The sequence below is a fragment of the Trachinotus anak genome, unplaced genomic scaffold, assembly GCF_046630095.1.
Source record: "Trachinotus anak isolate AG129_WGS33_773 ecotype Australia unplaced genomic scaffold, CSIRO_AGI_Tana_v1 ptg000003l, whole genome shotgun sequence".
Lineage (NCBI taxonomy): Eukaryota > Metazoa > Chordata > Actinopteri > Carangiformes > Carangidae > Trachinotus > Trachinotus anak.
In genome coordinates this window covers 2,355,746-2,368,881 of record NW_027273854.1, presented here as the reverse complement: position 1 = coordinate 2,368,881, position 13,136 = coordinate 2,355,746, and the positions used below count along the sequence as shown (strand labels likewise).

Here is a 13,136-nt window from a genome sequence, read left to right as displayed (position 1 = left end):
CAAAGAATTATAGAATCAGTTAGAGGCCACAGAGCTGTGACTGTAGACCCTGAACCACATCCAGTGTCTGTGTCTGAACAGCTTCTGATCTTAATCTGATACTTTTGGAAATCGTTGTCTTTGTCTCGCTGAGGAAGGTTCAGATAGATCCCTCTGTCTGTAAGGAAATAAGAAGCTGCTCAGCATAAAGACTGCAAACAGCTGGAAACAGCTGCCTCAGCCCAAAGGAAACAGAATCCACCTTCCAGGACAGAGAGTTTACAGGGGACTGTAGTTACGTCTGTGGGGGAGATGTGGTGATTTTAATCCAGTCCTGAGGCCTGTGTCATTTTAATTTCTGCTACAGCAGAAATTAGTTGCTCATTTATTTATCTGATCCTCCTGTGATCTAGTTTCTGTCCGGTGTGACGTCCCTTTATGATTTGGCCTCCGACTTTTACGCCACGACGAACTTATTTTTATCAATTAATCTGGTGACTATTTTGTCAATTTTATCCCAGCAAATAGTGAAAATTACTGGTTTAACCTATCACAGCTCAGTTTGATGTTTTCAAGTTCCCTGTTTTATTTCAGTTAAAAAACCTCAATATATTCAGTTTATTTTTCATGTGATAAACGACGCATCGGATCCTGTTTATTTTTGACAAGTAATCACTTATCAAAATAGCTGCCAATGGATTTTCTGTCTGAATTTGTTGACAAATCAATTTATTAACCTATAATCACATAAACTAAATTACAAATTAATTAATTCATTAATTGAAATTTTAATGGACAATAAATAAAATAATTTATAAAAAAGATAATAATAAAATCAAAAAGTTGTTCAAATTTAAAAGGATTCATAAAATCATCATCAAACAGTCAATAACTACAACGTTTAAAAATACGGCAATAAATTAATAAATAAATAATGGGATTTAAGAATATTTTTAATCAGGTATTTAAAAAGTCAATTTTCGTAACCATTTCCATTTCCTGCTGCTCTTCCTTCTCCTGTCACTTCCTCGCCTCCATTTTCTTGGTCATTGAGCCTTTAAATGACACTTTGAGCTTTGCAGTGGTAAAATGAGATTTAATGAAATAGAGTTGAACGTTTCACTGCACCATTAGTGTGAAAATGAACCCATGTTATCATAAAAACATGTTTCCTGCACCATCAAATCAGAAGTTTCTCAATTTAGAAACTGAAGTGTTTTCCAGTTTTCTCTCAGCAGGTGTCCCCTCCCCTCCCTCTTTCATGGGGGGTGGGGGTATTCTCCGCTCTGCCCCTCCTTGTTTTTCCTCTCCTCTACTTTCTGAAGCTTCTCTTGACAGAAGGAGAAAAGAGGCCAAGTGAGGACAGGAGAGGAGAGGAGAGGAGAGGAGGACTCGGCTTCCTTCCCGCGGTGTGGTTTCCTGTTTGTAGGTGGGAGGATGTTGAGACGGTTGCAGCAGCGCTCACACAGCGATGCAGCTTTTTAACACCCGGCGACACTCTGAGGTGTCACAGTTACACCTCCTGATTGGTTCAAGGTGTTTGTGTGAAACACTTTTTTTTTTGCTCTCTGACATTCTGCTGCTGTGAGCTGCAGGTTTCTTCTCCACTTTCCACCACCAGTTGCAGTTTGCTGTTGAACGAGGGCAGTTTGATCAACCCACACACACTGTTCACCGCCACAGAGATGTAAACCTTTACAGCAGCTGGTTGGTTAGTGAGTCACCTTCTGCAGAAGTCTATCACACACTCACACTCATTAGCTGTAATCTTGTGCTCAGGGTTTAGTTGTTGATCAAGTGACTCTTTTTGAATTTTTTGAGGCCACAGCTCCGCCTCTTTGGACAGACGTTACCTGAGCTGATGGTCAGTCGTCACCTTTCTCATAGGAGGCTCTGAAGAAGGCTGCAGGAGACCAGAAGATCTGTGGCGGGAGATGATTCGAGACCCATCAACTCAGCTCAGGAGGTGATTGGGTGCAGTGACAACAGAGGAGGAGAGTCAGTAACGAAGAGGGAGGGAGGAGAGAGCCAAGTAGGTCTGAAGGTGCAGATCAGCTCATCAGGCGGTCGAGGTAGAGTGTTCAAAGAAGGAGCTAAGAGATCTTAAGACATGGCGGATGTTTGGTTACAGTAGTCGCCTCATGTGGACCAGATCCTGTGGAGGACACGAGACCAGCCACAGGCCCCAAAACTTCACCGCCCCTCCGTCCTCCGTCCGACTGTCTCTCCAATCAACCTGTGTCCTCAGGTGTAGGTGAGTTGTCCTTCATTTTATCTGTTTAGGCGTTAATACATGATGGTGGAGCCTCTGACTCTTCCCAGCATGCACATGGAGGCCTGTGCAGGAAGGTGGAGGTTGAACTAGACCTGCACAGTCTGGTGAAGGAGCCAAACCTGGACTCACATCAGGGCCCAGAAGAGTTTGGTTGTTTGAGGGGGTGACTCGGTTCTACAGGCCAAACAGTCCTCAGCTTGGGTCTCTCACTCTTTTTAAAAAGAGGACTCACAGATTGAGTCCAACATCTCACACAATGATTATTTTAAAGCAGGTGTTTCAGGCCAAAGTTCAACTTTTACTCAAAAAGACTCATCCAGAGGGATTTAGGCCTCGACTGCAGCAGAGGAGGAAAAGATAACCGTGTGTTTTCCTGATTTCCCAGAGTTGTGTAACTTCAGCTGAACTTCAGTAAAAATATCTAACGCCTGGTAGAAAATATCAGGGAGAAGAGGGAGGCTAAAAAACCACAGTGGTGATTTACATCGTGATCTTTGTACCAACAAGTGTTACAAAGAATTTCAAGAGAATCTAGAAAAGGAAATGCAAATGAATGCCAGTGAAACTGGGAATAAGAGCAGGTGGGTGGAGGCCGACCTTCAGCGAGCAGCTCCGTCTGTGCTGCTTGTCATGATGAACTCCACAGTGTGAACTGTTCCTGTTTGTCTGCTTGTTTTTGAACCACCAATGAGCTTTTCTTTAACCTGACTCAGTGGCAGCCTGTTCAGTAGAGGCTGGGGGATGCCCTGGGTGCCCTGGTGGTCTAAGACCAACCTTTACATCCAGCCAGGGGCCATCGTCGTTCCCCATCAGTCTCTGCTCAGCTCCACTGTTATTCTAATAACAGAGTAAAATGTCCAGTGAATGATGACGGAGAAAACAAGAGTGTGCAGTCCTCTACAGCCCCCCAGTGCTGAAGAGTAAGTACATTTACTCAAGTACTACTTTAAAATAATGTTGAGGTTCGCTCTATGTTCTACCTTCTATGTTCTACCTTCTACGTTCTACTCCACCACATTTCAGAGGGAACTTTTTCCCTGCTCTGTGTTTACTCGACAGCTGCTGTTAGTTTAGATTAAGTCAGATTTACATTGGAAACATCTTCAAATCTGATGTTTGGATATAAAAGCAACAGTAAATATTAGTAGAGCTGCAGTTATTAGTTAATTCACCTGGAAGCCTAAGGACAGAAAGTCATCACTACTTTGATAATCTTTTGATATTATTATTATTATTATTATTATTATTATTATTATTATGTAATAATAAAATAATGTAATAAAAATGCAGCAGCAGAACTAGTATTAGTGACATTTACTAAGTGATGCTTACACATGAATCCATATCATCTATATTATAATGTTATTCTACATAATGAACACCATCATGTTTTATACTTTAAATATTTTTAATGTTGCTACTTTGGTATTTTTCAGTGCAGTATTTGTACTCTGTGGTACTGATACTTATACTGAACTAAAACATCTGAGCGTCTCCTCCATCACATTTCAATAATAATGTGATTTAGTTTAGTTTGGTAGTTTGTGCTCGATCCCACACTTATGTCTGTACAGCTACAGCAGCTGGTTAGCTTAGCTTAGCATAAAGACTGGAAACAGGGGAAGCAGTTAGCCTGGCTCAGTCCTAAAGAACATCCACCAACCAGCTCCTCTAGTTATTAGCTCAGTTATTAACATGTTACATCTTTTGTTTGTTTAATCTGTAAAAAAGAAAAAAGAAGTGTAAAAACCACCTTTCTCAGTTTCACAGTTCCTTTCACAGCTCTGTAGTTTTTACATGACATTAATCTGGTGGATGTTGTTTCCAACAAGTTCTGCGCTCACTGCTGCAGTACAGGGTATTTCTGCGGGTCTGTAGCTGTAACATCCGGGAAAAGCAGAGAAGCAGCAGAGACTCCAGGAAGTCAGTGTTTTAAAGCTGTTATCAGGAAGATAACAGTCGCCCTGTGTGAACGTGTCGCTGCACCGAACACAGTTCCAGCCTCACTGGCTTTTTCTGTAACGACACTGGAAACACACTCGAGAACAGTTTTGAAGTATTTGTACTTTAAGAACATTCAGCTGATGATATTTGTTTACTTCAGGAGTTTTAATATATAGATATCTATAGATCTGTAGATAAGACTGTTTAAAACTTTAAAACTGAGGGTTTTTCTTAAATGTATTAAATGAAACATTCGGGGGTATATACTCCTTACTGGGTGAGAACAAGGCTCAACTTTTATTCTGATTCTTCACTGACTTTAAGTGATTGATTACAACCATTTGATATTGTTATCTGTCTCTTCCTGTCACACATCCTCTCCACCTATTGACCTCTTTTTTTCTACACTCCTTTCTATTGGCCGGCTGTTGCAACTAAAACTTTGAGCTCAAAGATGGAGCCAGACCTCACAAGATGGCCGCCTTTCACGCTGTTGTGTTGAGTGAGGAGCTGATGTTGTTCACTGTGAGCAGAGTGAAGTGTGGAAATATGAAAAGCTGAGTTTTGTTGTGTGTGTTTGTGTGGAGGTTTCCATGTTCCCGCTCTGTGGGAGCGGCTGTTTCCAGTCTGTGGAGTCGGCTGGTGGTGGTTCAGTGGAGAGAAAAGGAGCTGCTGTACCAGCCGGCAGCACCATGTGTGAAATGGTTTTCCTTCCTGTGTGACTCACCTTTATGATCAGGAGGCAGATTATCATCATCGAGCTGCTTTTTCTGACACCTCAAAAAAAAAAAAAAAATCGAAACCACGAGTTATTTAAGAAAACAGAGCAGAGCAGTTTCATTCTCAAAACATGGTTTCCTCCTGTTGTCACTTCATGTGATGATATAAAAGGCTCATGTTCTGACAAGAGTCTTTGATATTATAAACGTACCAACACTCACAGGCTTTTAGAAAGATTTAAATCTCCATCCAGTCTAGAGGTAGATGTGCATGTGTTTGTGATTATAAAGCAGGTCTAGGTTCTATATTAATACTGTGAAAGTATCAAAGCCTCAGTCCACAGAGAAATGCACACAGCCTGTATTCAGACACTGAGCCTTAAAACCAGCCGTCAGGACTTCTGCAACTTTGTGATGTCACAAAGCAGTCACTGCCCTCAGCCGTGCCCCAAGCCCCGCCCACCTGGACCCACCATCCCTCAGAAAACAGTCAGCCAATCAGAGGAGAGGCTCAGAACCTCTCTTAAAAAGAAAATAGGGCTATCAACGTTAACGCGTTAATCACGATGAGATTAAGGACCAAGCATAACAAGTTTTTAAAAAAATCGGTTTGATCACGTGCCGCCAAAGATTCTTTATTCTCCATCGTCCCTGCTGCCGTTACCAATGATTCTACAGCTACGTTCCAGAATCTTTGGCTGCGACTATTTTGACCCTTTGACGCAAACTTACTTGTTGTTCAGCTGCCAGCAAGATACTTTGTGGCAACTCATGTCTATCGGAACAAAAGGGGGACGGTTCTGGTCTGTGTAAAGTTGGTCCGGAGAACTAAAGTGTTTAAATCCGATGCCTGAATCGTCATCAATCAAATAAGTTGGAAAATAAATGATAACTTATCCAGAACTTGTCTACAGATAAATAAATGATCAGACATCTTCATAATTACACGTCAGACATGCTAATGTTAGCTTCTAGCTCAGACAGACTTATGTGTTGTCAAGCAAGAGAAAACAGTTCTGAAAGGCAAAATAATAGAATTTTAATCATGTGATAAAAAATGCGATTAATCACAATTAACTACTGAAATTCAGCGATAAAGAAAAAATGAATCATTTGACAGCCTTAATAAAAATATAAAATAAAACATGTTCCCCCCTGTTTATTTTGACTGATTCAATCTTACACCTGTCTGAAGTTTAACCAACTGTGGAGCTGAATTAATTTAGTTTTTGATATTTAAAAAAATGACATTTAGAAAATTCTGTGTCATTGTTACTGTGGACGTTCCACATCCACAACAGTCTTCACTGGAACTACTTTCTCCTGAGGAAATAGTCCCTTTGAAAACAGTTGACTCCTCTCATTCCCACTGGACACTGGCTCCCCCTCCTCACAAAGCCCAGTTTACCCTCTGTTTTTTTCCCTTAATAAAATCTGCACACCGTTCATCCTCCAAACTACAGCTTCTCGTTACCGTCAGAAACAGTGAAAAGATGATGAAACACCACAGAGGTTTTCATTTAACATCACGGCCTGGAACCTGATGCAGCAGGACCCTGATTTCAGTTTCACTTCACTGATCTGACCTGAAGCTTCCAGCACTGAGTTTAAATGTAGTGGAAATCTGTTCGAGAAAGCGCGTCACTGGTGGAAGTTTCCAGTCGTTCACTTCTGAAGCAGGAAAACCACAGTGAAAAACATCCACAGAAATCTGAGAAAAAACACGACGTAAAATTTCCTATTATTACTTATTTTGATTTCACATCATAAACATCATGTTTAAATTTTTTTTTGTTTATCATATATAATATCATGATTACTTTTATTACTGGTGTATTAATGTGTCAGCAGAATTTACGGTTGTCGCTGTTCGAGGTGGTGGTTTATACTAACAAGGCTGAGCTAAAGATTATTTTCATTGAGGATTAATCTGCTGATTTGTTTGGTTTGTAAAAATTCAAACAATCACTTGACACCTTCATTATGGTTGTTTTGTCCAATCAACAGTTCGAACCTCACAATGATTAAAAACAGATTCAAATTATTACAAAGAGAAGCAGCGAATCCTCACATCAGCTAATTTTCTGTCCATCCACTGACAGATTGTTCAGTTTCTACTCTCAGTCTCTGTATGAAATAATAACAACAGACTGATCATCTCTGATGTTATGTCTGTTTAAAATCTAACCAATGATCTTTTATAAATTACTGGATTAGATTATAAAGCAATAACAAAAAGATCTTAAAGCTGAATTGATTAGATGATTGATTTAGTAGTTGATCAAAATAAAATAAATCATCAGTTCTGTTGATAATCAATTTATTGTTTCAGTCATTTTTAAGCATAAATACCAAAACTTTGATGCTTCCTGGTCTCAGATGTGAGAATTTGCAGTTTTACATCAAAGGAAATTATTTTTAGACATCAGATGACGTCACCTCACAGTTTCCTGATGATTTACAAGCAAATAACTGATCGATGAGTCGAGAAAACAGTCTTCAGATTAATTAGCGATGAGAATAATCACTAGTTGCAGCTGTAAGATTAATATTAGTGTGGCAGACATACAGGCCTCTGTCAGACAGTATCACTGAATATTCTGTCAGCGTGTTGTTGGTACTGTTCTGTGATGAAACCACAGATGGAAATATTCTCCCAGAATTCAGTTCATCTGGTGTCTTAGGAAAAGTTGGGATCTGCACTAGAATTTAAACTTTAAGGTTAAAACTTTATTTCACAGAGACAAAGTTTCCTCACTCTTCCCAAAACATTGAAAGAACTTTCTGATCTGATGTTAATTATGTGGGAAAATGAATCCCAATTAATTCTGAGTCTAGAGTCTTTTAGTCGACACTCAGCTGGTCCCCTGGATATGGAGTACAGTGGAAGAAACACTTGAAAACTGGAATAAATAAAATGAAAAACAATTACTTGGATTTAAATTAGTCTTTTGATAGTTTTTTTCTGTTTTCTTTCCCGAATATATGCACTAAATTACAGTTTTTCATAAGAACCTTCCTAAGAAATTTTAAATAATCAGTAAATTACAGACCTGTTAAACAAATGTTACTGAATAAAGTTTGAGGGGTTTGAACAAAGCTCAGTTATACATGTTGGTTTTGTAAAAATTCACATTGAAGAGTTAAACTGTCAGTAAATGCAGAAGCTTTCTGGATTTCCATCTGGAGGAAATGAGTTTATATACAAATGTCTGTTAACGTCCTCCTCAGATGAAACATGGACGCCTCCTGGTTCCTTCTGGTTCTGTCGGCCGCCATCCTCATCTCCATGGTCCTGCTGGTGGTCGTGTGTGTGGACTGCTGGAACAAAGGCCCGCTGGGTGAGACGGTGGTTCATGCTGCACAGACACGAGGAGGGAAGCGACTAGAGTCTGTGATGGTGACAATTCAAGCATTGTGTGTGAGGATTTGTGGGTAATTTACGGTGTTCAAGCCACAAACCATCTTCTTCTTCTGCAGCCTGCAGACATGACAAAACAGCAGAGTCAGACAATTTGAATTTGCAGAAGTTAAATTCATGTGACACTTTAATATTCCATTGTAGGTGACGAGCTCTTTCACCTTCTTGGAAAAACCCTTTTCCCATTTTGAAATTACACATGACTCTGGAGGTCCGAGTTTTCCCATCAGTCTGTAAACGCCACCAGAAGAATTTTACATCACTTTCAATATTTATCTGCACAGGAAGCAAATGTTATCACGTCTGTGAACTTGTAAGTGTATGTAAGATGTTTATTCAAGTTGTGTTTTTGTAAAATTGTTTGGTATAAATTACCCACAAGTCTTCACACACACATTTGCTACATTGTGTTTTTGTGTGTACATCATGTTAACACTATTGTCACCATCACTTCCTTTGAGACACACACACACACACACACGCTGGTTAACAGCTGCTCTGTTTGTTGGTATTAATTTGACCTGAATATGATGTCCTGTGGTTTTTAAATCAGACCAACGTTCACACGTCTGCTGGTCAACACTCTGTCATCTGTCATCAGCACATTTGAATGATTATAATGTGATGTTTTCTGCTTCCTCCAGTCTCCATCAGTCAGACGAACGCTTCAGAGGAGTACATCCAGTGAGTCTTCATGACACAATCATATTCTTACTCTTTTATATGAAGTGACATCTGAACCACGAGTAAAACTTTCTGTTCTTTCTTTCACTCAGATCCACTGAGTTCAGAGTCATCCATCCGTGTAAGTCTGAAAAACCTGAAACGAGTTTATTAAAGGTTGTTTCTGTTCGAGGTTTGGTTTGAAGGCTCCAGTTCATGTGGCTCCATCCTGAATGAAAAGTCTGTAGAAATAGTTGTTAGATAAGATCAGCTGACTGATTATTAAATATATAATTAGCAACAATCTTCTGTCCATTAAGTCCAGTGAACGATCTCAACATTAAACTTACTGCGTTGCCTTTGATGACTTCAGAACTGACGGTGCTCGGTGTCTGTGTTTTTCGTTCAACGTCACAACTTTCATTTGTCTGTTAGTTTAGTAAACGAGATAATGTCAGTGTGTAGTGACGACTCTGTGCTGATGATACTGAGGATGAGGATGGTGACCGTGACTCTCTCTCTCTGTCGAGCTGCAGTGCACCCAGCCGGCGATCTGAACTCCATCCGCTCTGCCCCCCACCTGCTGTCACCACAGTGAGTCACTGTCCATCACCAAACACACACCTGGTTCACACCTGTCAGGACCACGAGGCCTCCAGCAGCACCAAGGCTTCCTGCAAACTGATCATCAATAATCAATCATGTCTGACATGAGTCTAACAAAACAGCTGCTTTGATCCTGAAAAGATTAAGACCAGGTTTTTACTCAGATTCAGCTGCAGCTAAAACCAGATCCTGATGAATTATTGTGATGCAGCAGCTGCAGAAGAATCCAGCCGGTTCTTATTTAACAGTGATGGAACCTCATGTTCTCAAAGGAACATTAAAAACTTTAGATCAGCAGTTTGTTAGCAACTGTGTCGGGGCTCGTATTTCTCCACGTGGTCAAAGTACCAAGTTCTGAATAAAACAGTTGTAAGTTGTAATAAGACTCAATTATCGGTGACTTCCTCATACTCAGCCGATCACGATTGATCAGAGAAGGAACATCTGACATTATTATTAAAAAAATCCTCACAGTTCATTCAGAGGGAGAACATTAAATGAGATCTTTAAATCTCCTGAAATAATGAACAACAATATAATTAATTTTTAATGTGTAAATATAGGAATATAGATAAAATAAAAGGAAACTGTCTGCGATGGAAAATAAATTCAGACGTTCTGCCGTCGGTCAATGACTCATTTCAGAATAATGTTCATCATTTTAATGTTGCAGCTGATAAACTGTAGGTGCTTTATTTACTGCTGCGTTAGATTTCTATATTATTCAACTAAAGTTATCACACAAATACAGTGAAGTATTAAGTGCAGTAATTCTCTCTAAAATGTAGTGGACTTGAAGTATTAAGTAGCAGAAATTGAAAATACTCAAGTACCTATAAAAGCGTGCCTGAGTTCAGTAAAGTCCAAACTTTGACTTCCAGCAGTTTAATAGATATAATCAGTGGTCTACGTAGAGTAACTCAGACTTCATGGCTTGGTTTTTGAGGGATGAAAACTGGGACCACAGAGGACTGAGTCGCCTCATATTGGGGCTTTGATTCAGGTCTAACTGTTGACTGTGTTTTTATCTGTTCACTCTCAGCTCATCTTCAGCTGACCCTAGAACTCAGCGAAGACACCGATCCTTCACCCCAACAGAAACCGGTGAGATTCATTCATCATCCATTGATGATGTGTTGTCTTTTTTTTAAATCGCTGTTCACTTTGCTGTGGTACTTAGACTCTTTCAAACTTTTCCCTCCTGCAGAAAGTAATCCAAGTTATGAGAATCCAGCAGAAGGTAAGGCCGTGTTTCTGTACCTGCAGCAGCAGATCTCTGATCATAACGACAATGTATTTAAGAAGAAGAGTCTTGTCTTCCTCTGTAATTCACAAACCTGAGGACATTTAGAAAGTGCAGCAGTCCTGGGTCAGTGTTGTACTGCACCACACTCTGACAGTAAATTGACCTGAACTACAGACCTGTAATTATTTTTAGCTGCTGATTTCTAGACCACAAACATCGTAACAGGCTGATCAGTCTTGTCCCGTTTGACTGGCTCTGAGAAACAGCAGTAAATACAGTCAACAAAATCAGTGTATCTGGTGACTGTCAGTATCCCATAATGCAATGGTTCTCAAACATTTTAACACATGACCCTGTTTGCCTATACTCTGAAACGTAATGGTCCTAACACTGGACATGTTGGTCTTGATTTGGGACTTAATTGCCAAGAATTGGGACTTGTTGGCCTTGACTGGGGCCAAGAGTTCAGACTTGTTGGCCTTGGCTTTAGACTTGCCGTTCTTGACTTAGTAGGTTGGGACTTGTCTGCATCGTGAACTTGTTGGCCTTGACTTGGGGCTTATTGGCCTCAAATGTGGACTTACTGGCCCCTGACACAGGATTTATTGGTCTTAATGTGGGATTTGATTGCTTTGACATGGAATTTGTTGGTCTTGATTTGATACTTGTTGGTTTGGACTTGAGTTATTGGAAGCAACAAATCTAACAAAAACAATGGTGTAAACAAAGTGGGCCTCCTTTAATTTAGACTCTGTGTTGTGCTGAGCAAATTTGTTTTCTGCAGGACCTGATTACGCAAACCCGGACCCTAACCTTCATGACAGCGATGTAGAAGATCCTGGATACATGTAGGTTCCCTCTCTCAAACAGACCCCTGGGAACTCATTTATTTGTTTGTTTTTGTTGTTACATCAAAGCCTGACCTGGTCATGTCTTCTCTTTTTCCTGCAGCATCGTGATACCTGATGGTGACGCTCTTGCTCCATCAAATCCGAGCCGAGCCTCAACGCCCAGTTCAGGTACAGATTGGAAACAGCAACACAGACTCAAGCTATGAAGTTTGATCCAGCAGCTGGCTCCTGTTTATTAATGTCCACTGGCAAAAACCTGCTAAAGATCCCACACTTGCTAACGTTAGCTATGTAACAATAGAAGAACTTACAACTAGGTCTGTTAAACGAATTGAGGTTTTTCGTCAATATGTTATCAATGGACAACAGCCTCCAGGACACAAATGCCCCCACCCTCCACCCCCAAACCCCTCCTATACAGAAGCAAGACCCCCCCACACTCAAAACGATACAGCATGTGTGTCATTCCTCAGACTCTCAGACCACAAAAACAGGTCAGTGATACAGGTGCAAGAACCCATCCCTGACCCCGTCTCCAATTTATCCACTGTGAGATATGACAGTGATCTTCAGTCTTCATCCGTTTAATAAAGACAGGAAGGAGAGAAAGAAACAAAAAGCAACGAGGAATCAAAGGGAGAAGAAATAAAAATAAGGATAGCATAAGAAAGGAAACTGGAGGAAGACATGAAAATGTAAACACGGTCCTCATCAGCCGTTTGTTTTCATCCACAGATGTTCGGAACGAATACGTGAACCTTCAAGGTGAGGAGGACCTGGTCTTTTTTATTCTTCATTAATTTACCGCAGGAAACTGACAGAAATTGTCAAATAACCTCATCTCATTTTAACACTGTTCATGCGATTTTACATTGAAGATCAAAAAGAAGAAGAGGAAAGTGAGGAGGAGCCTGAAGACGAGCGAGACTATCTGAATGTGGATCCAAAGAACCCTCAAAGTGAGTTAGAGGTCCAGTTGTACAGATCATATGATGCTGAGTTCTTCCTCTGTGGTGTTTCACACAGGAAGCCCTGCAGTACATCATCGCAGGTCTCCTGCTGCCCTAGTTTGTGCCTGTCTTGTATTTTGGTTGTGTTCATGTCACAGAGCTGAGCATCTGATTCTCCAAGAAGATAAACACACAGCAATCTTTAAAAAAAAACCAAAAATCATTTAACAACACATTGATCACTGTCCTGAAGGTATTTCCAGAATCCTTTAAGACTTAACTTCTCTGCACCAGGAGCCTGGAGATATAACTGAATTGTTTATGGTTGAATGAGTGAAGGTTGTTGACACTGATCTGTTTGGTCTGAAAAGACAAGTTATATAATTTATTCATCTTCTAAGTTTCTTAAACGTCTTTTTAACAACAATAGCCAAATAATGCTTTTGGGGATTTTGCCTTTAGCGTGTTATAGCTTTTTTGCG

General features: G+C 40.2%; 1 protein-coding gene across 3 annotated transcripts in view; it reads left to right on the top strand.

The window, feature by feature from the left end:
• Nucleotides 1-962: 962 nt before the first annotated feature.
• Nucleotides 963-13,136, top strand: part of lat (linker for activation of T cells) — a 14,674-nt gene continuing 2,500 nt past the window's right edge. The window contains exons 1-11 of one of the 3 annotated variants that reach the window (XM_071465393.1): nt 963-2,233; nt 8,149-8,258; nt 8,983-9,022; nt 9,115-9,143; nt 9,538-9,595; nt 10,650-10,711; nt 10,815-10,847; nt 11,638-11,701; nt 11,805-11,872; nt 12,440-12,469; nt 12,583-12,663. In XM_071465393.1, coding sequence (XP_071321494.1) covers nt 8,156-8,258; nt 8,983-9,022; nt 9,115-9,143; nt 9,538-9,595; nt 10,650-10,711; nt 10,815-10,847; nt 11,638-11,701; nt 11,805-11,872; nt 12,440-12,469; nt 12,583-12,663 — 568 coding nt within the window. In that variant the 5' untranslated portion in view covers nt 963-2,233; nt 8,149-8,155. Of the gene's footprint in view, nt 2,234-2,270; nt 3,175-8,148; nt 8,259-8,982; nt 9,023-9,114; nt 9,144-9,537; nt 9,596-10,649; nt 10,712-10,814; nt 10,848-11,637; nt 11,702-11,804; nt 11,873-12,439; nt 12,470-12,582; nt 12,664-13,136 lie in introns of those variants that run through there. The other 2 variants (XM_071465411.1, XM_071465401.1) reach the window with 2 other exon arrangements.